The sequence below is a fragment of the Oncorhynchus masou genome, chromosome 22 (assembly GCF_036934945.1).
Source record: "Oncorhynchus masou masou isolate Uvic2021 chromosome 22, UVic_Omas_1.1, whole genome shotgun sequence".
In the NCBI taxonomy this organism is placed as follows: domain Eukaryota; kingdom Metazoa; phylum Chordata; class Actinopteri; order Salmoniformes; family Salmonidae; genus Oncorhynchus; species Oncorhynchus masou.
Window position 1 is genome coordinate 49033650 of NC_088233.1, and position 27373 is coordinate 49061022.

Sequence of the window (27373 nt, forward strand, 5' to 3'; positions counted from 1 at the left end):
TTTGTCTTGTCTTCCCACACACCTGTTTTCAATCCCATTCATTACCTGATGTGTATTTAACCCTCTGTTTCCCCTCATGTCTTTGTCAGAGGTTGTTTATCGTCAGTGTAGTGTTTTAGTATAGGTGTGCGACGGGTCTTCGTACCCATATTTATTTATTATTCATTTGTCTATTTAGTGTTATGGAGCATGTTACTTGGACTTTATTAAAATACTCCATTTTACACTCCGTTTGACTCTCCTGCGCCTGACTTCCCTGCCACCTATACACATATGCCTGACATAGGTTATATATATTTTTTCTAAAAGATTGTCAGTTGGATAGGCTCTCTGCAAGGTTTTGTATATCTTACCTATCATACCTATATCCTCTTCTGACTGAAATTGGATACCCGCTGATGTCCAAAATATTTATATCTTTTACCCCCTTTTTCTCCCCAATTTCGTGATATCCAATTGGTAGCAACAGTATTTTCCCATCGCTGCAATTTCCCTACGGATTCGTGAGAGGCGACGGTCGAGAGCCATTCGTCCTCCGAAACGCGACCCTGCTTCTTGACACACTGCTCGCTTAACCTGGAAGCCAGCCGCCCCAATGTGTCGGAGGAAACACTGGCCAGCTGGCGACCGAAGTCACTTTTTCGTTAGAAAATAAACCCATAGAAAACTTCTGGGGATGAGCATAAGCTTCTACAATGTGTACCCATTGTTCCTCTTTAGTGCATTTAACTATATTTCACAAGTAAAAGAACTGGGTGGTGAGTTGATGCAATTCCAAGTCTGGAAGGTTAAAACCACCCTCAGACTTAAGAAGATGTAAAACTTTCCTATTTATTCTATGACTTTTATTTGCCCATATAAAGTCTCCTCTGAACTAGTATACTTTTTTTTGGAATATCTTTGGTGGGGTAATCAGTATTACTGAGAATAAACATATAAACTTTAGTAGCCATGCCATTCTGAAGGGTTTATTTTACCTCTAAGATTTTTTTATTTTTTTATTTCACCTTTATTTAACCAGGTAGGCCAGTTAAGAACAAGTTCTCATTTACAACTGCGACCTGGCCAAGATAAAGCAAAGCAGTGCGACAAAAAACAACCACACAGAGTTACACATGGGATAAACAAATGTACAGTCAATAACACAATAGAAAAATCTATATACAGTGTGTGCAAATGGAGTAAGGAGATAAGGCAATAAATAGGCAGTAGCGAAGTAATTACAATTTAGCAAATTAACACTGGAGTGATAGATGTGCAGATGATGATGTGCAAGTAGAAATACTGGCAGTTGGATGGGCTATTTACAGATGGGCTGTGTACAGCTGCAGTGACCGGTAAGCTGCTCAGATAGCTGATGTTTAAAGTTAGTGAGGGAGATATAAGTCTCCAACTTCAGCAATTTTTGCAATTCGGCTATTTTGTAAATGACATCACCGAAGTCAAGGATCGGTAGGATAGTCAGTTTTACGAGGGTATGTTTGGCAACGTGAGTGAAGGAGGCTTTGTTGCGAAACAGGAAGCCAATTATAGATTTAATTTTGGGATTGGAGATGCTTAATATGAGTCTGGAAGGAGAGTTTACAGTAGAGCCAGACATCTAGGTATTTGTAGTTATCCACAAATTCTAAGTCAGAACCGTCCAGAGTAGTGATGCGAGTCGGGCGGGCGGGTGCGGGCAGCGATCGGTTGAAGAGCATGCATTTAGCTTTACTAGCATTTAAAAGCAGTTGGAGGCCACAGACGGAGTGTTGTATGGCATTGAAGCTCGTTTGGAGGTTTGTTAACACAGTGTCCAAAGATGGGCCAGAGGTATACAGCTAGCTAGCTGCAATGATCCGGTGCAAAGGTCCAGAGCTTACGGTAGCAATCCGGTGATTTAGTGGCTTCTAGTCGTGTTAGTGTAGAGGAGGAGGAGGAGAAAAATAGCAGATTCGTATCACATTGGGTGAGGCGGGTTGCTGGAAGGTATATTTAATTTAAAAATGGAAAAGGAGATTGAAATATATACAAAATGATGAAAAAAACATAACATTTATACGGGACAACAACAAACACGTCCACACTGCTACGCCATCTTGGATTGAAGAATGCGAAGATTGTTCCATTTAATTAGTTTAATTTAACGCTTTCATATTGTTGAGTGGTGGGATAAAGTTATCTTTATACAGTATATTTGTTGTTTCTTGTCACTTATTAAGCGTCCTGCTTCAAAGGAAAGTGGAAGCCCATCAACAACATTGCCGGCTACGTAGACCTGGTGAAGAGAGTGGTGAGACAGAGAAGACATTGTCTGTTCTTCTGAGTTTTGATGCAGAGTCTTTACCCGACAGAGTTAAGTTAGGATGTGAGAGCTTTTGTTTTCCGAAGCCACATCAGTGTTTTAGGTGACAAGCTTACAGTATGGTCATGTTGCAGCTGTGTGTAGGAGGGAGATTCCTAGATGTGAGGAGTGTGCAGGAGGGCATGAGACAATGGATTGTGTACTACCGGTGGAAGAGGTTGTGTGCCCATGGTGCTGGAGATCAGCAGTGTCGGTTGAGAGAAAGGTATGTTGAGGTTGCCAGGATCAGAGTAGTACAGAAGGTGTCATATACTGAGGCAATGAAGAGAGTGGTAGAGGAAGATGGGTCCAGGGCGAGGAAGCCTAAGAGGCAGAGAGCAATAAAATGTGACATGAATAACATGTGCTACAGTAATGTTGAATATTTAGCATTCATAGCAATGGTTATCAACTGTACCTCAGAAATGGAATGTAAAACACGTAAATTGCTGTGGTGCTGGAAGCTGCAGAGAAGTACTTGGGGCTATCAGGTTTAACTACACAATAGTTACAAGCTGTGTTGAGCGATAGTATCCTGTCGTCCCAGGCTGCCGCCCCTGGTGTAGGATCAGATAGGGCCAAGTAGAGGAAACGGGTGTAGGGTTAGTTGAGGGGGGCAATTTTTCTACGAAGTTTAATATAGTCACACTCTGGAACAGTAGGTGTAAACAGCACTAGATAAGCTGAATTGATGAATAGGGAGGCCGTGGCCGGCATCACACGCCAGTACAGTAGGTGGTGGTGTATAGACCTCACGGTCGCGATCCGCCAATACAAGCTTAAGAAGAAGAAAAACATTGCCGTGCTCAACTTTCGCGGTTGCACAACAAAACAACTATCAAAGGACAAAGAACTTGACAACTGGTTATAACTCAAATTATCAATAAGTAAGTAACTGTATTTTAAGACCGCAACACTTCTTACACTATTCTTAATCGATATTGCGGTTGGCTGTAATGTGACGTGTACTTAGTTACGTTGTAACGAAGTATAGGCTGCAGTGGTCTACGTTGTAATATGTATTGCCACGCTAAATAATTAACGCTAGGCACTGAGGCGAGGTTGTCACAGTGTACACAGTAGAGTTAATTGAAAAGCGGCACACTTTCTTGACAGGAACATACACGACTCATTCGTGACAGACAGCTTCCAAAGCGTATTTCCAAACGAAAAAAAATGTAATGTTAACAAACATTCGTGGCTATTTTGACTTCTGTTTCAGTGTTCGACAATTTCCTTGCTTTCCTCTTGTGTAATGTAGGTAGGTCACTTCCTCTCAGACTGGCTCTTACGAAAAAGATGCCGTTTTGAAATTGCAGTAACCGCAGTCAACTGTGGTATTTTGAATGCGGTGATTGCAGATTAACTGCAGTTAACTGCACTTGAAATTCAGTTATACTGCAAAACAAACTTGTTTCTCACAAGTGAAGCATAGCTTGTGCACTCTGTAAACAATGTGTCCACTCAGGCAATGAGAACGGGAAGACTGGAATAATACATTTGAATGCCTTAAAAATAATGACCTTAACCAAAGTAGCAAACATTGTAGATTAGAAATGATAGGAATTAGCGGTAAATGTACTACTGGTGATATATGCAATGGGGAATTGATATACAGTCCTTTCGGGAAGTATTCAGACCCATTGACTTTTTCCACATTTTGTTACATTACAGCCTCATTCTAAAATTTGATTTAAATAATTTTCCCCCCTCATCAATCTACACACAATACTCCATAATGACCAAGCAAAAACAGGTTTTTAGAAATGTTAGCTAATTTATTATGAATAAAAACTGAAATACCTTATATACATAAGTATTCAGACCCTTTGCTATGAGACTCGAAATTGAGCTCAGGTGCATCCTGTTTCCATTGATCTTCCTTGAAATGTTTCTACAAATTGATTTGAGTCCACATGTGGTAAATTCAATTGATTGGACATGACTTGGAAAGGCACACAACTGTTTTAAATATGGTCCCTGTGCATGTCAGAGCATTTCTATAGCATTGAAGGTCCCCCAAAACACAGTAGCCTCCATCATTCTTAAATGGAAGAAGTTTGTAACCACCAAGACTCTTCCTAGAGCCGCCCGGCCAAATTGAGCAGTCCCGCCGCTGCTACTTATTTTAGGGCTCCCGAGTGGCGCAGCAGTCTAAGGCACTGCATCTCAGTGTGAGAGGCATCACTACAGACCCTGGTTAGAATCCAGGCTGTATCACATCCGGCCATGATTGGGAGTCCCATATCGCGGTGCACAATTGGTCCGTTGTAGGCCGTCATTGTAAATAAGATTTTGTTCTTAAACTGACTTGCCTAGTTAAATAAAGATATATATATATATATTAAATAAATAAATAATTGGGGGAAGAGGGCCTTAGTCAGGGAGGTGACCGAAAACCCGATGGTCACTCCGACATACCTCCAGAGTTCCTCTGTGGAGATAGGAGAACCTCCCTGAAGGACAACCATCTCTGCAGCTTTCCACCAATCAGGCCTTTATGGTAGAGTGGCCAGACTGGAGCCACTCCTCAGTAAAAGGCACATGACAGCCCACTTGGAGTTTTCCAAAAGGCACCTAAAGGACTCTCAGACCATGAGAAACAAGATTCTCTGGTCTGATGAAACCAAGATTGAACTCTTTGGCCTGATTGTCAAGTGTCACATCTGGAGGAAACCTGGCAACATCCCTATGAAGCATGGTGGTGGCAGCATCATGCTGTGGGGATGTTTTTCAGCGGCAGGGACTTGGAGAATAGTCAGGCTATAGGGAAAGATGAACGTAGCAAAGTACAGAGAGATCCTTGTTGAAAACCTGTTCCAGAGCGCTCAGAACCTCAGACTGGGGTGAAGGTTCACCTTCCAACAGGACAATGACCCTAAGCACACAACCAAGACAACACAGGAGTGGCTTCGGGACAAGTCTCTGACTGTCCTTGAGTGGCCCAGCCAGAGCCCGGACCTGAACCCGGTCGAACATCTCTGAGAGACTTGAAAATAGCTGTGCAACGACGCTCTCCATTCAACCTGACAGAGCTTGAGCCAATCTACAGATAAGAATGGGAGAAACTCCCCAAATACAGGTGTGTCAAGCTTGTAGCGTCATACCCAAGAGGACTCTGCTGTAATCACTGCCAAAGGTGGTTCAACAAAGTACTGAGTAAAGGGTCTGAATACTTATGTAAATGTGATATTTCAGTCGTTTTTTTTTTCAATACATTAGCAAAAATGTCTAAAAACCTGTTTTGAATTCATGGGGTATTGTCCGTAGATTGAGATCTTTCTATGCGTGTGTGTATGTATGTGTTTTTATTTTATATAATATATATATAATTTAAAAAACAAAACAATATTAGAACAAGGCTATAATGTAACAACATTTTGAAAAAGTCAAGGGGTCTGAATACTTTCCGACTGCACTGTACACTAACAATCAAATGCAAACCATTCACACAATGAAGTTATGAAACCATGAATAAAGATAGTCATGAGATTGAATGACCCAGAGGGCATCTTTGTTTGTACAGTAATTATTTGTCATGCATTCCTCAAAGCCTCATGTATTGTCTGTCCTCTGCAGTACTGCCCCTTCACAGTGAGGGAGTGTTGGGATATGGAGAACTTGTGGGTTTTGGCTATTTTTGTGATTGGTGGCCGAGGATGATGAATGAGGTATTGGCATTCGTCTTCGACAGGTTCAGTCCTTCAGTCCACTCCAGACTATTGAACATAATCATTAACAGTTTATTTAATGATTTAGAGGCTTCGCTGATAACAAACTGATCACCTGCACTGACAGGCTCTTCGGTCTCCGTGCACTGATAGTAACTGTTAGGCTATATGACTCACTAGGCATATGATTGCATACTTTGTGTTTTCATAGTAAACACGTCTATGCTGGCTTCAAAATTCACAAGTAAATGGCAAGTGGCAGACGACAATACTCTGACTGTGCCTGTCTTTGCATTCTTCTTCACTCCCTGTATGAAAAGGAAACAACCTAAATGGACAGTATGTGGCTCCTCCTATTTGCAGAGACATTTCCTGTGTCATTGAGTGTGATAGAGGCTTTTTGTGAGCGCTCAGCTAATGATTCCACCCCTATCATAAACTGTGCAGCCTGACTTTCTACAGGATACGGTCTCAAAGGTTAAAGGCCTTTTATTGGGGCTGCCCAAATTTGGGTGGCGGAAGTGACTCACTGTCAGATGGTGGGTTGGTTGATGCCAAAGGGAGTTGGGGAAGTGTTCAATCAGGCCTTTTGGTTTGTTAGTCATAGGCGTCAAAGGACGCAGTGCCATTTTTAAAATGAAGAATCCGAGAAACATTTGATGGCGGGGCAAAGGGATGACTGAAGCACAGTGAGGAACAGAGGATTGGAGATGAGAAACAAGGCTAGTGTTGTGCCGACAGACAGACAATGGGCTTAACACTCAAAACTCCTGACAAACTGTAGTTTTTATTTATTGTTATCACTTCAGTAGTCCGATCTTCCCAGTCACTCAATGCCAAATAGCCTTACTACTGTGTGTCTAGGGAGGATGGCGGCGTCGACTGCCTTTACACTGTTGTTTTAGCTGCGTATTTATGAGTTTGTTTATTTCCCGAGTGTGTTTCCCTGACCTCGGGTGGCCAAGATGGGCTTCCACATGGTTTAGTGTGGCCTGTCAACGCCTTCGAGGAGAGCGAGGAGTTATGCTTGTTTGCCGTTACTAGAGTAGGCCTCTGCACCCAATATGCTCTCTACCGGCCACCCTCCTCGCTCCGCCTCCTCTTATGCCTCTTCCCCTTTCAACACACTGAGTAAAGGGCAGGCTATTCTGGGGACCAGACTTACCCATGTTCACACGTTTTGTGTGACGAAGTTGATATACGTGTAGACACGAGCTGTCTGTGCTAGCATTCTATAGCGTGATATAGTATATTGTGAAATTAGTTTTCTGTCCTGGGAGTGTGACTGGGATCTGACAATTTTTGGAATCTGTTCCCAACTACCAAGGCCCTATCGGTCATGGCCTTGTGTAGGAAGTGCCTTGTGAGCCTCTTGGCTGGCTTCTGTGAGCGGTGATATGATCTGGGCTAGGCTGGCTGTTTCTGGAGATTTTCCCTGGAAGTCAGCTGTTTTGTTTGGTGGGCGGGGAAGGGCATTGCTAAAAGAGACAGGAACCAGTTTTGGCAGGCTACTGACTGAGGACAAGTCCTCCTCTTGATTTAATTTACACTCAAGTCTACTGTTTTTTTTTTTTATTTTATTTTAAAACCCTGGTATTTATGAGATACAAGCCAAAATGTTTGATTACCTGAGTTGTATTTTTTGGGGTTAGTGTAATCATTGAATTCTGTCATTGGAGTGAAATATTGTTGACTAAAGATGCAGGTGACCTTGAGCCTTTTCAAGGGATTCTGCAAAACCTCTGAAGTGAACACTATGGTATTTCTTCAAATTTGTCAGTGTATTTGTATTAATTTAACCTTTTATTTAACTAGGCAAGTCAGTTAAGAACGTATTCTTATTTACAATGACGGCCTACCAAAAGGCCATGAGAGGCAACACTACATAAAAAGAGACCTAAGACAACAACATAGTATGGCAGCAACACATGACAACAACATGGCAGCAGCACAACATGACAGCAGCACAACATGGCAGCAGCACAACATGGCAGCAGCACAACACATGACCACACAGCATGGCAGCAGCACAACATGGCAGCAGCACAACATGGAAGCAGCACAACATGGAAGCAGCACAACATGGCAGCAGCACAACATGGAAGCAGCACAACACATGAACACACAGCATGGCAGCAGCACAGCATGGCAGCAGCACAACATGGCAAGCAGCACAGCATGGCAGCAGCACAACATGGAAGCAGCACAAAACAGGGTACAAACATTTTTGGGCACAGACAACAGCACAAAGGACAAGAAGGTAGAGACAACAATACATCACGACAGCAGCCACAACTGTCAGTAAGAATGTCCATGATTTGAGTCTTTGAATGAAGAGATTGAGGTAAAACTGTCCCGTTTGAGTCGCTAGCTGCAGCGATCTGAGACTGAAAAGTGTAATTCCGTTACTGTGGAATTGCCCGAACACATTGAGTGTAGAGAGACGAGGCAGCATTATTAGACAGCCTGCTGACGTTGTAACAAGCACTGAGCCATGTCTCTACAGGGTTTTATCTTTTACATGTTCTGTACCATAGTAGTGCCATTATCTGCTTCTGCCTTTCTGTGTTGTCCTCCTGTAGGTGGTGACTGATGGTGAGACTGTGGAGGAACCTTTTGTGAACCGCTCATCTCATCCTCCTCAGGCCAGAGTGATGCCACTTTTCAGAATGAGACCGCTCTCCTGACACAGGGAGGTTACTCCTTCCCCAACTCAGGCTCTGTCCTCTACCTACCTCACCCCTGACTACTTACCTCACCCCAAGTCAACACCCTAGAGCTTGCTTCCTAACCCATGAGAACCCTCCCCTCGAATTACTACCTCAGCACTTTCCTCTATGTAAACCTGGTGCTCCCAGACCACCGTCTCCACCCTCCTGAGTCTTTCCCCTCACAATTCATTACACCTTCATCAACCCCTGAGGGGCATTTTAAAAAGGCATTACCAGTGCCTACTCCCCGTTGTCGGTAAGGTGATCTGAGCCATCCCTCTTATTACCTCACACCCTCCTACTGTGTACTGGCACGCAAAGATGCGCCGGAACTTTGAGTGGCAGATGTTTGAGTGACGTCCCCACTCTGTCAATGTCAGAGACTGGAGGAGAGGGGTGGTGCCAGAGTGGTAATCCCACGTCTGTGTTTGCCTATGAAGGTCATCAAGGCCCAGAGGAAGGAGGCATGAAGAATGAGGGAGAGATGCGAAAAGGAGAGGAGGAGGGGCAGGGAAAAGAGGAGGATGAGGATTACGACTCGGTAAGTGGGTGCATGAAGATGGTGAGAAAGATGCCCTTTCCCAATTCGTCTTTACTTGATTCCTTGCTTCCTCTTTCCTCGCCACCTCTTCAAACCACATTGGAGATAAAGATCCAAGGTCCCTCTCCTCAGACCTTCGCCTTCAATGCATTTTGAGAAGGAGGTGAGGAGAGATGACCGGACAGAGGAAAGATGGAAAATTGGCTTAGGCTTCACCTCGCACAAGTAATCACATCATGTACAGCACATTACAAACAGTAAGATGCGGAGTGACCTCTTTCCCTTCCTCTCTGTTCGCCCAGCCTCCAGAGAGGCAGATCGTGGTGGGCATCTGCTCCATGATGAAGAAGTCCAAGTCCAAGCCCATGACCCAGATCATGGAAAGGCTGTGTAAGTTTGAGTACATCACCGTGGTCATCTTCCCCGAGGAGGTCATCCTCAACGAGCCCGTGGACAAATGGCCCCTGTGCGACTGCCTCGTCTCCTTCCACTCCAAAGGTACAAACGAACGTACGTATGTGCACCCACCGCATACGATTACGTGCATCAGGTACTGGCGTGCGCACCGCCATTGCACATATTAACGTGTATAATGTATATGCACGCCAATATGCAGTAAGTATACACGGAATACAATCTGTACATACCCAACACAGTCATTCCCGTCTTGCTCATGTTTCATCATAGTTTACGTCTGACTTGTCCTGGTTTAAATTGGGTACATCTTAGGAGAAGGATCAGAAAAGGAAAATAAACATGGGGAAATGGAAATATGTTTAGGACACCAGTATAGAGACCAATGGAACAACAATGTAATGGTTGAGGAATTTTCTTCCATTTCCTGTAATTATGTGGTTGTGTTCTGTGTATATGAATGCATGTATGGGGGTGGCTTTGTAGGTTTCCCATTGGACAAAGCGGTAGAGTACGCCAACCTCAGAAACCCACTTCTCATCAATGACCTGAACATGCAGTACTACATACAAGACAGGTATACCGGGGAACACACACGCTCAACTTCCTGCTCCTACTTTGTCTCGGAGTCTGTTGACTTGCTCCATTGTAAACGTTTTGTCTCATGTCCCCTTCAGGAGGGAGGTGTATCGTATCTTGCAGGAGGAGGGGATTGACCTACCTCGTTACGCTGTGTTAACCCGAGACCCAGACAGACCTGAGGGTGAGTGTTACAACACAACTAGTCTCTTGTGACAGACTGTTACCGTTTAAATCGATCAGCTGGCTGGCGTGGACGCACGTTTTGTTTCTGGGAGCCAAGATGAGAAAATAAACAAACTTAAAACCCTTTGTCTGTAAATGTAGTTGTAACTGGTCCCAACACTCTCACGAAAGCATACTTATCAAAGTCCACTCACACAGTCGAATAAGAAATTGATGTGCATTGCGAGCAAATACGGCACTGGGTAGTTAGCTCACAGTGGGAAGGCACTGAGTTCCTGACGCCTATTGCTGTGGTGCGAAAAGGAAATCGTTTGAAATTCACATTCATTGCGTGTTGGGAAGAAAAGTGCAATCATCGCCTTGAAAATGAAGATGAGGGGCTCAATCCAACCCGCGTTGCAGTATTCACGCGGTAGCTCATTTTTCCAATGGTAAAATTCACACCGATTGCTCTTGGGTACTGTAATAAAAAAAGTTACAACTACTACCGGGGCGAACCCTAGCACAGGTATGCTTGAACTTTTCCCGAGGTAGAGGTGTGTGGGCACGGGATGAATATTGTAAATAAAGGATTTGAAAAATAAAAATGATACTCCCAACCATTGAACTATCAGCTCCCTGTTTTAGTGGACGGTCACCCAATCAGTCGGTGGTTCGGGAAAAATACTTGTTGACATGCCGATTTGTCATCTATTTCTTGTCACGATGGATGGAGCTAAGAATATAAATGTATAATCCTTGTAGCATACATGCCCCCCCCCCCCCTTCTTTGTAAAAGCACAGCTGCGTATGAAAAGGCAAGCAAAAACGTTGAATTTGGCCGTACACGGAAATGTGCCTTACACAAAATGTTTAAAAAGCCAGTAATGTCAGTAGTCTAGGCAAGGAAGCATCATGCAAAAAATAAATATTTGCCTACTCCGCTAACCGGGACCATTGCCAAATAAGGCATGCTGTCACCTGCTTTCATAGTAAACCTTGAGGTGGTACCACCCAGCACATCTAGAAGGGGGTGTATTTCATACCGTCTTGAGATGACGTAGAGGAACTTTCTCAAGGTGCCTCTACGTCACGATTTCAGTGGAGTTGATCCGCCAGGGGCAAAAAGAGCTAGATGTTCTACTAAAATACCCAAATTATAGCACTTTTGCAACAAACTGTCAAAATGAAGACCAGAATTGACGGGTTCACTAAAGGTTGGTGACCGCTGCTTTAATGGGTTGCATAGTTGTAGGCCTGTTCTATTGAAGATGAAGGCTATGAACATGCACACCTGCCCAATCCTTTCAGATCTAAATTGCACCTATGAATAGGGTTTTATAGTCCAATTTGGAATGGGGCATTCATTCAAGTGTGCTTTTTTTAGACCCTGATTGAACTCTGTCTCTAAATGACTGCTGTGTGTGTCTGCCTCCCAGAATGTAACCTGGTCGAGGGGGAGGATCATGTGGAGGTGAACGGGGAGGTGTTCCCCAAGCCCTTTGTGGAGAAGCCCGTGTGCGCAGAGGACCACAATGTCTACATCTACTACCCCACCTCAGCTGGAGGGGGCAGCCAGAGACTCTTCAGAAAGGTACTGAGGGACTAGGGCGGTACAGTTGGCTTCAAATGGGTCATGCTGTTGAAACGATAGCGGAGGGGGCGGAAGCTTTAGGAGCCATGCCGTGCAGAAAGGTCTGATACTCAATTATACCCACTTGGTACTCCAACTTTTAGCCCTCCATTTGAAATATTGTAGCTGCACTTGATTGGTCTTGCCTGACCGAATGAAACCCATGGAAATCGTCCCAAAAGTGCAAACCCCGCCCATCTGTCAGGCGGAATCAAGCACTCTCATAAGTATATGAATGATCCCCTCTCTCCTGTAGATAGGGAGCCGCAGCAGTGTGTACTCCCCAGAGAGCTGTGTGAGGAAGACTGGCTCCTACATATACGAGGAGTTCATGCCAACGGACGGCACTGATGTCAAGGTATCATCTTAAGTGTGTGCTGGTGTGCGAGCCGTGTCTTCTCGTCTCCTGCTTGGGCCTGTTTAGATGTAACAAATGATTTCCTGAATCATACCATGGCAATAGCAGTGTGAATGACTTCATAACATGATTCTTATTTTTGTTCTATCGCGTGGCCGTGATCATAGGCTGGCGCCACCATCTGCAAATGTTAGTGGCATGTGTTAGTGGCAGCACGAGGGGGGAAGTGGTGGCAGCACGAGTGTTAGTGGCAGCACGAGGGGGGGAAATGTTAGTGGCAGCACGAGGGGGGGAAATGTTAGTCTGGAGCCCTACTGTATTTTTTTTATTTAACTCGGCAAGTTGGTTAAGAACAAATTCAAATGACGTCCTAGGAACAGTGGGTTAACTGCCTTGTTCAGGGGCAGAACGACAGATTTTTACCTTGTCACCTCTGGGATTCGATCTTGCAACCTTCCGGTTACTAGTCCAACGCTCTAACCACTAGGCTACTTGCCGCCCCATGGTAGGCCAACAGAAAATTTTTAAAGCGAAAACAAGTGCACAATAAACAATGATCTCAGGGGAAATAGGCCTATGGGAGTTTTAAAATGCTCGGGAGCTGAGAATACTGGTATAGCCTATCCAGAGACCAAAAAGGTGTTTGATGCAAATCAAAGAAATGATTCATACCCAATGATGTGAGTACTGCTAGTATGTGTATGATATGATATCAGGTGAACACTGGGACCTGACTGTTTATAATAAGATGTCGTATCAGGTGTACACAGTGGGTCCTGACTATGCCCATGCTGAGGCAAGGAAGTCCCCGGCCCTGGACGGTAAGGTGGAGCGGGACAGCGAGGGGAAGGAGATCCGCTACCCTGTCATGCTCACCGCCATGGAGAAACTGGTGGCCCGCAAGGTCTGCCTGGCCTTCAAGGTGAGGCTTTTCAAACGATCAGACCACTCTGCGTTTGTCTTCTCTCCAAATCAACTGGAAGCCTTTAAACTTCTTAAAACTATCCCGATAGTCTGAAGATGGTTCCTCTCCTCAACCTCGTCTTATTTCCTTCATCTGCAATGATTGTGCAGGAGCCAGATAGGTGAAAGCCACTGATGTATTTTCTGATCAGTGCAGATGAATTAAAGAAGATGAAGGTAGGAGCCGTCTTTAAATATTTGGGGTGATCTGACCAAATTCACATAGAAATGTGAGTTTTATAGATTGTCATTCTCAGTCTTAAGCAGTAGATCTGTGCTGTGTGCTATTCCAATGCTTTTGCGTCTTTCACTTTTGGTGTTGTACACCAGCTTTAAACAGCTGAAAATGCTATATTTTTGCTTATTGAAAATATATTTCACAGTGGTTTAGATGGTAGAATGATTCTCTACACTATGCATGGCTTGTTTTGTCACATAGACTGAAATTAGACAAACTATTCCAATTTTTGCAACCAGGAAATGGCCAAGTGATTTTCTGCATATTGCAACTTTAAGAAGCACTTGACTTGATTTGGCTACATTCAGTTTGAATGGCTGACTGACGCATTCTTCCACTCCCAGCAAACGGTGTGTGGCTTCGACCTCTTGAGAGCGAATGGCCACTCATTCGTCTGTGACGTCAATGGCTTCAGCTTTGTGAAGAACTCCATGAAGTACTATGACGACTGTGCCAAGGTCTTGGGGTAGGTGTGGCTAGCTGTCATTCTGAGGGGTCAACTATCGGTCTTCCTTACAGCTTAACCCCTGATTTACACTTTGACACTCAAGGATCAGCTGGGTATCTAAAGCCATATGTCATTCCTTGAATTGGACAGGATCCAAACTCGCGCTCTATTCGTTTTCAAACTTAAACACTGCTCTAGCTCACTCCATTGGTTGTCAGAACTCAAATGCTGCTCTAGCTCACTCCATTGGTTGTCCCCCCCCACAGGAACATGGTGATGCGAGAGCTGGCCCCTCAGTTCCACATCCCATGGTCCATCCCCATGGAGGCCGAGGACATACCTATAGTCCCCACCACCTCAGGAACCATGTGAGTACTCTTCTCATTTTCTTCCTCCTTTCCGCCTCCTGCTTCTTTCTCCTCCTCTTCCTGCTCTTCTCTCTCCTCCTCTTCCTGCTCTTCTCTCTCCTCCTCTTCCTGCTCTTCTCTCTCCTCCTCTTCCTGCTCTTCTCTCTCCTCCTCTTCCTGCTCTTCTCTCTCCTCCTCTTCCTGCTCTTCTCCTCTTCCTGCTCTTCTCTCTCCTCCTCTTCCTGCTCTTCTCTACTATAGGTCGTCTAACAGAGGTGGTTTAGTGAACTATACTCACATGGTGGCTAACCTGTCTTGAAACTTCAAGACTTGTGTTAGCTCCCGCAGCGAACTCCAAGGCTTTATAGCTCATTGGGCTAACACAGTCTTGAGTCTCGCATTATTAAAGGATGAATGCAATAAAGGATGAATGCAATAAACAAATCAGTAATGTCACCTAGAGTTGCAAAGGGAGGGTACATTACTGGAAGCTTTCTAAGTTTACCAGTAAACTACCAGCATGTGATAACTTTCAAGGTTTTTGGTGGAATTTTATAACATGACTTCTAGTGGCCTTTTTGGGTACTTCAGATTATCACAGGTGTCTGGAATTATCTCTGGCCCTCTGTGTGGCCTTATCGCATGTAATATACAGTACCAGTCAAATGTTTGGACACCTACTCATTCTATGGTTCTTCTTTATTTTCATTGTTTTCTACCTTGTAGAATAATAGGGAAGACTTCAAAACTATGAAATAACACATGGAATCATGTATTAACCACAAAAGTGTAAATAGTTGGAAGAGTTGTGGAATTATTTGAAAATAATGCCATTAACCATATGGTCTATCCACTAGAGACTCATGGACAGTATTGACACGGATATAAAAAATGTATACTGTGTGTGCGTATGTATATAAACTATTTTCAGCAAACTTAACTGTGTAAATATTTGTATGAACTAGAGGTCGGCCGATTAATCGGAATGACCGATTAATTAGGGCCGATTTCAAGTTTTCATAAATCAAATCAATTTATATAGCCCTTCGTACATCAGATGATATCTCAAAGTGCTGTACAGAAAGCCAGCATAAAACCCCAAACAGCAAGCAATGCAGGTGTAGAAGCACGGTGTAGAAGCACATAACAATCGGAAATCTTTTTTTTTTTTTTTTTTTACACCTTTATTTAATCTTAATCTAACTAGGCAAGTCAGTTAAGGTGAGTTAACTGCCTCGTTCAGGGGCAGAGAGACAGATTTTCACCTTGTCAGCTCGGGGGATCCAATCTTGCAACCTTACAGTTAACTAGTCCAACGCAATAACAACCTGCCTCTCTCGTTGCACTCCAAGGAGACTGCCTGTTACGCAAATGCAGTAAGCCAAGGTAAGTTGCTAGCTAGCATTAAACTTATCTTATAAAAAATAATCAATCATAATCACTAGTTAACTACACATGGTTGATGATATTACTAGATATTATCTAGCGTGTCCTGTGTTGCATATAATCTGACTGACATACAAGTATCTGACTGAGCGGTGGTAGGCAGAAGCAGGCGCATAAACATTCATTCAAACAGCACTTTCGTGCGTTTTGCCAGCAGCTCTTCGTTGTGCGTCAAGCATTGCGCTGTTTATGACTTCAAACCTATCAACTCCCGAGATGAGGCTGGTGTGACCGAAGTGAAATGGCTGGCTAGTTAGCGCTCGCTAATAGCATTTCAAACGTCACTTGCTCTGAGCCTTGGGGTGGTTGTTTCCCTTGCTCTGTATGGGTAACGCTGCTTCGATGTGGTGGCTGTTTTCGTTGTGTTGCTGGTTCGAGACCAGGGAGGAGCGAGGAGAGGGACGGAGGATATACTGTTACACTGCCAATACTAAAGTGCCTATAAGAACATCCAATAGTCAAAGGTTAATGAAATACAAATGGTATAGAGGGAAATAGTCGTATAATAAATACAACCTAAAACTTCTTACCTGGGAATATTGAAGACTCATGTTAAAAGGAACCACCAGCTTTCATATGTTCTCATGTTCTGAGCAAGGAACTGAAACGTTAGCTTTTTTACATAGCTCATATTGCACTTTTATGTTCTTCTCCAACACTTAGTTTTTGCATTATTTAAACCAAATTTAACATGTTTCATTATCTACTTGAGGCTAAATTGATTTTATTGATGTATTATATTAAGTTAAAATAAGTGTTAATTCAGTTGTTGTAATTGTCATTATTACCAACAAAAAAATAAAAAAAATAAACAGAGGATAAAGAGGGAGGCTTGCAAGCCGAAGAATACCATCCCATCTGTGAAGCACGGGGGTGGCAGCATCATGTTGTGGGGGTGCTTTGCTGCAGGAGGGATTGGTACACTTCACAAAATAGCTGGCATCATGCGGGAGGAAAATGATGTGGATATATTGAAGCAACATCTCAAGACATCAGTCAGGAAGTTAAAGCTTGGTCACAAATGGGTCTTCCGAAATGGACACTGACACCAAGCGTACTTCCAAAGTTGTGGCAAAATGGCTTAAGGATAACAAAGTTAAGGTATTGGAGGGGCCATCACAAAGCCCTGACCTAAACCTATAGAAATGTGTGGGCAGAACTGAAAAAGCATGTGCGAGCAAGGAGGGCTACAAACCTGACTCAGTTACACCAGCTCTGTCAGGAGGAATGGGCCAAAATTCACCCAACTTATTGTGGGAAGCTTGTGGAAGGCTACCTGAAACATTTTGACCGAAGTTAAACAATTTAAAGGCAATGCTACCAAATACTAATACTGACCCACTGGGAATCTGATGAAAGAAATACAAGCTGAAATAAATCATTCTCTCCACTATTATTCTGACATTTCACATTCTTAAAGTAAAGTGGTGATCCTAACTGACCTGAGTCAGGGATGTTTTTACTAGGATTGAACGTCAGAAATTGTGAAAAACTGAGTTTAACTGTATTTGGCTAATGTGTATGTAAACTTCTGACTTCAACTGTATGTTTGTGTGTTTTTCAAGTATAAATTACTGAGTTATTCCAGTAACTTTGGTAAGTTATCCAAAGCTTTGCAACCTTAATGTCACCTGTCCCGCAGGATGGAGCTGCGCTGTGTCATCGCCATCATCCGCCACGGAGACCGCACCCCCAAACAGAAAATGAAGATGGAAGTCAGACACCCTCTGTGAGTCTGTACATCTTCCTGTTTCCTGCTCCCCAAATGCCCCCTCTCCCCATTCCCAGTGGATACATCACCTGCTCCTCAAATGCCCCCTCTCCCCATTCCCAGTGGATACATCACCTGCTCCTCAAATGCCCCCTCTCCCAGTGGACAGAATTTGACACATAACGTTTCATGACTTTCTGATCAACGTCATATAACAAATACAACTTGTAAATCACCTTCCCCAGTCCTGTTGTCTCTCAATGTTGTTTTCGTTGCGTCTTTTTTCAGGTTCTTTGAGCTGTTTGAGAAGTACGGAGGGTACAAGTCAGGGAAACTGAAGTTGAAGAAGCCCAAACAGCTACAGGTCAGTCCAAGTATCTCTTCTTTGCCTGTAACCCAGGAACCTGCAGTGTATTCCTCTGTTGAGGGGAACTCTATTTACGACAATATGGTAGTGCTGTGTATGGCCTCTACGTCTAATCCAGTTCGTCAATGTTTCTTCCATCTGGAAGTGTTTCCTGGCCACTGTTGCCTTCACTTGCTCTTTGTAGGGGTTAAGGCTTTGGTTGCTGTTAAGCACTTTGACAAATTAGTTTGACTGATGTCAGTCGTGTGTGTGTGTGTGTGTGTGTGTGTGTGTGTGTGTGTGTGTGTGTGTGTGTGTGTGTGTGTGTGTGTGTGTGTGTGTGTGTGTGTGTGTGTGTGTGTGTAGGAGGTTCTGGACATTGCCCGGCTCCTACTGGCTGAGTTGGGACAGCACACGGACTGTGAGATCGAGGAGAAGAAGGGTAAACTGGAGCAGCTCAAGACTGTCCTGGAGATGTGAGTGATATGTTTATGGCTGGGTTATAGGCACACACAGACATCATGCCCTGATCTGTCCATTTTATCGACCATGCCAAAGGTAGTGATCTGCTCTGCTGTGTCTGTGACGCGTCGGTGTAGAAACCTCCTGTGTCTGTAGCCCAATACACAGATTGAATTAGCCTTATTCACTAAGCCCACTCCAGCCTAGTAGATTTCACATTTACTTTGAGAACACCCCCCTCCTCCATGCGTCTCTAACTCTTTTCCTCCCTATCTCTTTTCCTCCCTCCTTTCTATCTCTCCAAAGGGAATCCAGCTTGAATGACATTCAGTACGCGCCCCCCCCCCGTCCCTTATAAAGGAAGAGGTTCACTCCTCCTTGTTCTCCGCACTCACTGTAATCACTGCTACCATTAACCCCTATTCAGAATGATGAGGGATGTTATACTGCACTTAGAGTCAGGGAACACTAGCCACAACAGTGTGCGTGTGTCCGCGTGCGTTTGGGAGAGTGCTTTGTTGTCTGCAATGCATGTCGTTCTGAAAGTTGCCCTGTAATTCCTCTCACTATCCCTTCGCCCTCCTCCTCACTCTACTCATCCTCTGTGTACTATATGTAGGCTTACTGTTTGAGCCCATTGATAATGGTATGGGATTGCATATTAACCAGTTACCATTAGCACCTCATTGACAATAACCAAGGACAACATTCTTCGTTGGATCAAATACAAAGGCACAGAGTCATTTCAGTATGTTTAAAAAATATACAGTTAAAGTCTGAAGTTTACATACACCTTAGCCAAAGTCCATTAAACTCAGTTTTTCACAATTCCTGACATTTAATCCTAGTAAAGATTCCCTGTCTTAGGTCAGTTAGGATCACCACTTTTATTTTAAGCATGTGAAATGTCAGAATAATAATAGAGAATGATTTATTTCAGCTTTTATTTCTTTCATCACATTCCCAGTGGGTCAGAAATTTACATACACTCAATTAGTATTTGATAGCATTTGATAGCATAGGGTTTGTAGCCCTCCTTGCTCGCTCACGCTATTTAGTTGTGCCCACAAATTACTGTGGATATAGATACTTTAGTACCGGTTTCCTCCAGCAACTTTACAAAGTCCTTTGCTGTTATTCTGGGATTGATTTGTACTTTTCGCACCAAAGTACGTTCATCTCTAGGAGACAGAACACGTCTCCTTCCTGAGCGGTATGGCGGCTGCGTGGTCCCATGGAGTTTATACTTGCGTACTATTGTTTGTACAGATGAACGTGGTACCTTCAGGCGTTTGGAAATTGCTCCCAAAAATGAACCAGACTTGTGGAGGTCTACAATTTTTTTTCTGAGGTCTTGGCTGATTTCTTTTGAATTTCCCATTATTTCAAGCAAAGAGGCACTGAGTTTGAAGGTAGGCCTTGAAATACACCCACATGTGCACCTCCAATTGACTCAAATGATATCAATTAGCCTATCAGAAGCTTCTAAAGCCATGACATCATTTTCTGGAATTTTCCAAGCTGTTTAAAGGCACAGTCAACTTAATGTATGTAAACTTCTGACCCAGTGGAATTGTGATATAGTAAATTATAAGTGAAATGATCTGTCTGTAAACAATTGTTGGAAAAATTACTTGTCATGCACGAAGTAGATGTCCTCACCGACTTGCCAAAACTATAATTTGTTAACAAGAAATTTGTGGAGTGATTGAAAAATACATTTTAATGACTCCAACCTAAGTGTATGTAAACTTCCAACTTCAACTGTATATATATATATATACACACACACACACACACACACACACACAGAAAGAGTACTAGTCAAAAGTTTTGCACACTCTTGGCATTTTCTCAACCAGCTAAATGAGGTAGTCACTTGGAATGCATTTCAATTAACAGGTGTGCCTTGTTAAAAGTAAATTTGTGGGATTTCTTGATTGAATTTCTGCAAAGAAACCACTACTGAAGGACACCAATAATAAGAAGAGACTTGCTGGGGCCAAGAAACACGAGCAATGGACATTACACCGGTGGAAATCTGGCCTTTTGGTCTGAGTCCAAATTTGCGATTTTTGGTTCCAACCGCTGTGTCTTTGTGAGTGGTCTAGTAGTTGAACGGATGACCTCCGCATGTGTGCTTCCCACCGTGAAGCATGGAGGAGGTGTGGGGGTGCTTTGCTGATGATGCTGTCTGATTTATTTAGAATTCAAGGCACACTTAACCAGCATGGCTACCACAGCATTCTGCAGAGATATGCCATACCATCTGGTTTGTGCTTAGTGGGACTATAATTTGTTTTTCAACAGGACAATGACCCAACACACCTCCAGGCTGTGTAAGGGCCAGTTGACCAAGAAGGAGAGTGATGGAGTGCTGTATCAGTTGACCTGGCCTCCACAATCCCCCGACCTCAACCCAATTGAGATGGTTTGGGATGAGTTGGACCGCAGAGTGAAGGAAAAGCAGCCAAAAAGTGCTCAGCATATTGGGGAACTCCTTCAAGAATGTTGGAAAAGCATTCCAGGTGAAGCTGGTTGAGAGAATGTCAAGAGTCTACAGAGCTGTCATCAAGGCTGTCATCAAATACGTTTTTATTTAACACTTTTTTTTTGGTTACTACGTGATTCCATGTGTTATTTCATAGTTTTGATATCTTCACTATTATTCTACAATGTAGAAAATAGTACAAATATAGAAGAACCCTTGAACGAGTGTCAACTTTTGACTGGTACATTCGGAAATTATTCAGACTCCTTGACTTTTTTCCACATTTTGTTACAGCCTTATTTTGAAATGGATTTTTTTTTTAATACAAAAAAAAATGTATACACACAATACCCCATAATGACGAAGTGAAGAAAAAAAAGATACCTTATTTACATAAGTATTCAGACTCTTTGCTATGAGACTTGTAATTTAGCTCAGTTGCATCCTGTTTTCATTGATCATCCTTGATGTTTCTACAACTTGATTGATTGGAGTCCACCTGTGGTAAATTCAATTGATTGGACATGATTTGGAAAGTCGCACACTGTCTATATAAGGTCCCATAGTTGACACTGCATGTCAGAACAAAAACCAAACCATGCGGTTGAAGGAATTGTCTGTAGAGCTCCGAGATAGGATTGTGTTAATGCACAGAACTGGGGAAGGGTACCCAAAATTGCTGCAGCATTGAATGTCCCCAAGAACACAGTGGAAGAAGTTTGGAACTACCAAGGCTCTTCCTAGAGCTGGCCGCTCAACCAAACTGAGCAATCGGGGTAGAAAGGCCTTGGTCAGGGAGATGACAGATTGAAGCGTCTCCTCAGTAAAAGCCACATAACAGCCCGCTTGGAGTTTGCCTAAAGGACTCTCAGACCATGAGAAACAGGATTCTCTGGTCTGATGAAACCAAGATTGAACTCTTTGGACTGAATGCCAAGCGTCACACCTGGAGGGAACCTGGCACCATCCATACGGTGAAGCATGGTGGTGGCAGCATCATGCTGTGGGGATGTTTTTTAGGGACAGGGAGACTAGTCTGGATCAAGGGAAGGATTAACAGAGCAAAGTACAGAGATGGTAGTGGTTTCTTTGCAGCAATTCGACCATGAAGGCCTGATTCTCCTATGATCAGTTGTATCTGTTACTTTTATTTGGGCTGCAATCTGAGGTGCAGTTAACTCTAATCAATTTATCCTTTGAAGTTGAAGAAAAGTTCTTGACATTTTCTGTATTGACTGACCTTCATGTCTTTTAAAGTAATGAAGGACTGTAATTTATTTGCTTATTTTGAGCTGTTCTTTCCATAATATGGACTTGATCTTTTACCAAATAGGGCTGTCATTGTAAATAAGAATTTGTTCTTAACTGACTTTCCTAGTAAAAAGGTTAATAAAATATCTTCCGTAAACCACCCCTACCATGTCACAACCTAACTGATTGGCTCAAACGGATTAAAGAAATTAACTTTTAACAAGGCACACCTGTTAATTGAAATGCATTCCAGGTGGCTACCTTATGAAGCTGGTTGAGAGAATGCCAAGAGTGTGCAAAGCTATCATCAAGGCAAAGGGTGGCTTCTTAGAAAATCAAATATAAAATATTTTGATTTGTTTAAATCCTTTTTTTGTTACTACATGTGTTATTTCATAGTTTTGATGTCTTCATTATTATTCTACAATGTAGAAAATAGTATAGATAAAGCAAAACCCTTGAATGAGTAGGTATGTCCAAACTTGTGACTGGTACTGTATATTTTAATTTATTTAGTTTTTTTTATACATACTCTTGATTTTTTTTCCCCCCACATTTTGTTACGTTACAGCTTTACTCAAATTGATTTTTTTAAAATTCTCATCAATCTACAACGCAATACCTCATAATCACTAAGGTTCTTAGAAATGTTTGCAAATTTAAAAACTGAAATATCACATTTACATAAGTATTCAGACCGTTTACTCAGTACTTTTGAAGAACCTTTGCTAGCGATTACAGCCTCCAGTCATCTTGGGTATGACGCTACATGCTTGGCATACCTGTATTTGGGGAGTTTCTCCCGTTCTTCTCTACAGATCCTCTCATGTTTTGTCAGGTTGGATGGGGAGCGTTGCTGAACAGCTATTTTCAGGTCTCTGCAGAGACTCAGACCATGACAAACAAGATTCTCTGATCTGCTAAAACCTAGTTGACCTCTTTGGTCTGAAACCTAGCATTTATCCCTACGGTGAAGCGTGGTGGTGGCGGCATCTTGCTGTGGTTATTTCTTTTCAATGGCAGGGACTGGGAAACTAGTCAAGGTCGAGGAAAAGATGAACAGTGCGAAGTACAGAGAGATCCTTTATGAAAACCTGCTCCAGAGCGCTGAGGACCTTAGACTGGGGTGAAGGTACCCCTTCAACAGGACCAAAAACCTAAGCATCAGCCAAGACGATGCTGGAGTGGCTTCGGGACAAGTCTCTGAATGTCCTTGAGTGTCCCAACCAGAGACAGGACTTTAACAGACACAATGTAGTTGAGTACGGTTACATGCACACAATGTGATTATTGTGGATAGTCAGATTAATATAATGGTTTGATTAAAACGTTTACATTCTTTGCAAGAACGATTTCCATAATAATCCTGTTTACATGGACACATCTGAAATAAGGCTACCTGATGGCACTCTGATAAATTCCCGAAAATCAACCATTTAAAATAAACTTTCTACCACAGTCACCATGTTATTTTTGGTAAACATATGAGTCGAAACATATAAAGTTTGCATGTGAAAACTACTTCTAAGATACAGTTCAGTTGTTCCAAACTCACTTCACTAAAAGATGGAGGCTTGCGCTACCTGTGCTGGCTCAGTTAGATTCGATGAGAAACACCGCTGGAATGCCAATTATTTATTTTTTTTTAAACTGTTTAGTAATTTTGAAAGATTGCGCGGAAAAAACAGGTTTCAATCGGCGTATGCTTATTTAGAAATTGACCTTACGCCGATTATTATGTAAAACGCCAAATTTAAGGCGTTTTACATGACTTTTGCATAATCTGCCTACTGCCGTAGTCCGTTTTTAATATCAAATTATTCCTGCGCATGTAAACATACTCATTGTCTGTTGGAGCAGGTCCTCCTACTCATTTGATCTGTGTGCGTTGGGCTAAAGCTGTGGGGAATGGGGAATCCAGGATCAGTCGTTAACACTGATCGTATCGCCTATCAAATCCATTTTCCATCACAGGGCCGTCACTACATGTTTGTCCCAAGGACTCCTAAACTTTTTCCAATTAGAGGACAGTATGATATGCTAAATTATTATCATAGCCGGTGCATTGAACAGCTGCTGTTACATAGCGCAGCCCTCACTATTGCCACAGCACTGTATCGCAAACCACAGGGGAGGCCGAGAGACAATTTTACACAACCGGGTGGGTGGAATCCCAATGGTGTCATCTTTCACCCCTGAGTGCTTATGCACTTTAACCAAACGCCTGTCACATCCCAAAGGACAGCGCTGGTATGGCACATGAGGGATTAAGTGACACACAGTGACAGCGGGTGTCCAAAGTTCACACACAAAAACAACCCAAAACACGCTTCCAGAAACATGGTAGGCAGCTAGTTTAGCCCAGCCTAACTAGCCACTTACTGACTGACAGACTGAGCACCTGCTAGCTAGCGTTTGAAGCTAGTGGGAGCCTGTTCTCAACCATGGTTCTGAAATTAAACGTGTCAAACAAGGTTGGAGTCAAATTCCATGGGGGGGGGATTACATTCAGGTGATTAATTGAAATTCAGTCCAATAAATAATTGAATTCAATCCAAGATAATATTTATAAAATGTGGGTCTTTTTTAAATGTACTTCCTGACTTAACAGATTTAGATTGGAGTTGAGTTGAGTTCAATGTCACATGTCTGGGTTTGTGCTGTACATGTATAATGATGACTGAAGCTTCATTAAGTAAAGATACCCCGTGTGTCTTCCAGGTATGGGCATTTCTCAGGCATCAACAGGAAAGTGCAGCTCACGTACCTGCCCAACGGACAGCCCAAAGCCTCCAGTGAGGAAGAAGGTAGGGAGTCACAACCTTACACTCTATCTGGTCATGTTCATGATTACACATGCACTATACAGTTGAAGTCAGAAGTTTATGTACATCTTAAGCAAATACATTTAAATTCAGTTTCACAATTCCTGACATTTTAATTCTAGTAAAAATTCCCTGTCGGTCAGTCAGTTAGATCACCACTTTATTTAAATATGTGAAATGTCAGCATAAGAGTTATTTATTTCAGCTTTTATTTCTTGCATCACATTCGCAGTGGGTCAGAAGTTTACATACAATTTAATTAGTATTTGGTAGCATTCAAATCAAAATCAAATGTATTTATATAGCCCTTCGTACATCAGCTGATATCTCAAAGTGCTGTACAGAAACCCAGCCTAAAACCCCAAACAGCAAGCAATGCAGGTGTAGATGCACGGTGGTTAGGAAAAACTCCCTAGAAAGGCCAAAACCTAGGAAGAAACCTAGAGAGGAACCAGGCTATGTGGGGTGGCCAGTCCTCTTCTGGCTGGTGGCCAGGTAGAGATTATAACAGAACATGGCCAAGATGTTCAAATGTTCATAAATGACCAGCATGGTCGAATAATAATAATAATAATAATAAGGCCGAACAGTTGAAACTGGAGCAGCAGCACGGCCAGGTGGACTGGGGACAGCAAGGAGTCATCATGTCAGGTAGTCCTGGGGCATGGTCCTAGGGCTCAGGTCCTCCGAGAGAGAAAGAGAATTAGAGAACGCACACAGGACACCAAATTGGACAGGAGAAGTACTCCAGATATAACAAACTGACCCCAGCCCCCCGACACAAACTACTGCAGCATACATACTGGAGGCTGAGACAGGAGGGGTCAGGAGACACTGTGGCCCCATCCGAGGACACCCCCGGGCAGGGCCAAGCAGGAAGGATATAACCCCACCCACTTTGCCAAAGCACAGCCCCCACACCACAAGAGGGAAAGCTTCGACCACCAACTTACCATCCTGAGACAAAGCTGAGTATAGCCCACAAAGATCTCCGCCATGGCACAACCCAAGGGGGGGGGCGCCAACCCAGACAGGATGACCACATCAGTGAATCAACCCACTCGGGTGACGTACCCCTTCCAGGGACGGCATGAGAGAGCCCCAGTAAGCCAGTGACTCAGCCCCTGTAATAGGGTTCGAGGCAGAGAATCCCAGTGGAAAGAGGGGAATCGGCCAGGCAGAGACAGCAAGGGCGGTTCGTTGCTCCAGAGCCTTTCCGTTCACCTTCCCACTCCTGGGCCAGACTACACTCAATCATATGACCCACTGAAGAGTTGAGTCTTCAGTAAAGATTTAAAGGTTGAGACCGAGTTTGCATCTCTGACATGGGTAGGCAGACCGTTCCATAAAAATGGAGCTCTATAGGAGAAAGCCCTGCCTCCAGCTGTTTGCTTAGAAATTCTAGGGACAATTAGGAGGCCTGCGTCTTGTGACCGTAGCGTATGTGTAGGTATGTACGGCAGGACCAAATCAGAGAGATAGGTAGGAGCAAGCCCATGTAATGCTTTGTAGGTTAGCAGTAAAACATTGAAATCAGCCCTTGCTTTGACAGGAAGCCAGTGTAGGGAGGCTAGCACTGGAGTAGTATGATCAAATTTTATGGTTCTAGGCAGGATTCTAGCAGCCGTATTTAGCACTAACTGAAGTTTATTTAGTGCTTTATCCGGGTAGCCGGAAAGTAGAGCATTGCAGTAGTCTAACCTAGAAGTGACAAAAGCATGGATTAATTTTTCTGCATCATTTTTGGACAGAAAGTTTGATTTTTGCAATGTTACGCAGATGGAAAAAAGCTGTCCTTGAAATGGTGTTGATATGTTCTTCAAAAGAGAGATCAGGGTCCAGAGTAACGCCAAGGTCCTTCAGTTTTATTTGAGACGACTGTACAACCATTAAGATTAATTGTCAGAGTCAGCAGAAGATCTTTGTTTCTTGGGACCTAGAACAAGCATCTCTGTTTTGTCCGAGTTTAAAAGTAGAAAGTTTGCAGCCATCCACTTTCTTTTGTCTGAAACACATGCTTCTAGCAAGGGCAATTTTGGGGCTTCACCATGTTTCATTGAAATGTACAGCTGTGTGTCATCCGCATAGCAGTGAAAGTTAACATTAGCATTGCCTTTAAATTGTTTAACTTGGGTCAAATTTTTCGGGTAGCCTTCCACAAGCTTCCCACAAGAAGTTGGGTGAATTTTGTCCCATTCCTCCTGACAGAGCTGGTGTAACTGAGTCAGGTTTGTAGGCCTCCTTGCTCGCACACGCTTATTCAGTTCTGCCCACAAATGTTCTATAGGATTGAGGTCAGGGCTTCATGATGGCCCCTCCAATACCTTGACTTTGTTGTCCTTAAGCCATTTTGCCACAACTTTGGAAGTATGCTTGGGGTCATTGTCCATTTGGAAGACCCATTTGCAACCAAGCTTTAACTTCCTGACTGATGTCTTGAGATGTTGCTT

At 43.2% G+C, this 27373-nt stretch overlaps 1 protein-coding gene across 6 annotated transcripts in view; it reads left to right on the top strand.

The window, feature by feature from the left end:
- The first annotated feature begins 3103 nt into the window (after positions 1 to 3103).
- Positions 3104 to 27373, top strand: part of LOC135509636 (inositol hexakisphosphate and diphosphoinositol-pentakisphosphate kinase 1-like) — a 70943-nt gene continuing 46673 nt past the window's right edge. For 2 of the 6 annotated variants that reach the window (XM_064930453.1, XM_064930455.1), the window contains exons 1-14: positions 3104 to 3210; positions 8577 to 9246; positions 9549 to 9756; positions 10147 to 10237; positions 10338 to 10423; positions 11844 to 11998; positions 12294 to 12395; positions 13156 to 13317; positions 13941 to 14062; positions 14311 to 14412; positions 17480 to 17566; positions 17837 to 17912; positions 18261 to 18370; positions 24820 to 24905. In XM_064930453.1, coding sequence (XP_064786525.1) covers positions 9079 to 9246; positions 9549 to 9756; positions 10147 to 10237; positions 10338 to 10423; positions 11844 to 11998; positions 12294 to 12395; positions 13156 to 13317; positions 13941 to 14062; positions 14311 to 14412; positions 17480 to 17566; positions 17837 to 17912; positions 18261 to 18370; positions 24820 to 24905 — 1555 coding nt within the window. In that variant the 5' untranslated portion in view covers positions 3104 to 3210; positions 8577 to 9078. Of the gene's footprint in view, positions 3211 to 8576; positions 9247 to 9285; positions 9410 to 9548; positions 9757 to 10146; positions 10238 to 10337; positions 10424 to 11843; positions 11999 to 12293; positions 12396 to 13155; positions 13318 to 13940; positions 14063 to 14310; positions 14413 to 17479; positions 17567 to 17836; positions 17913 to 18260; positions 18371 to 24819; positions 24906 to 27373 lie in introns of those variants that run through there. The other 4 variants (XM_064930454.1, XM_064930458.1, XM_064930456.1 and 1 more) reach the window with 3 other exon arrangements.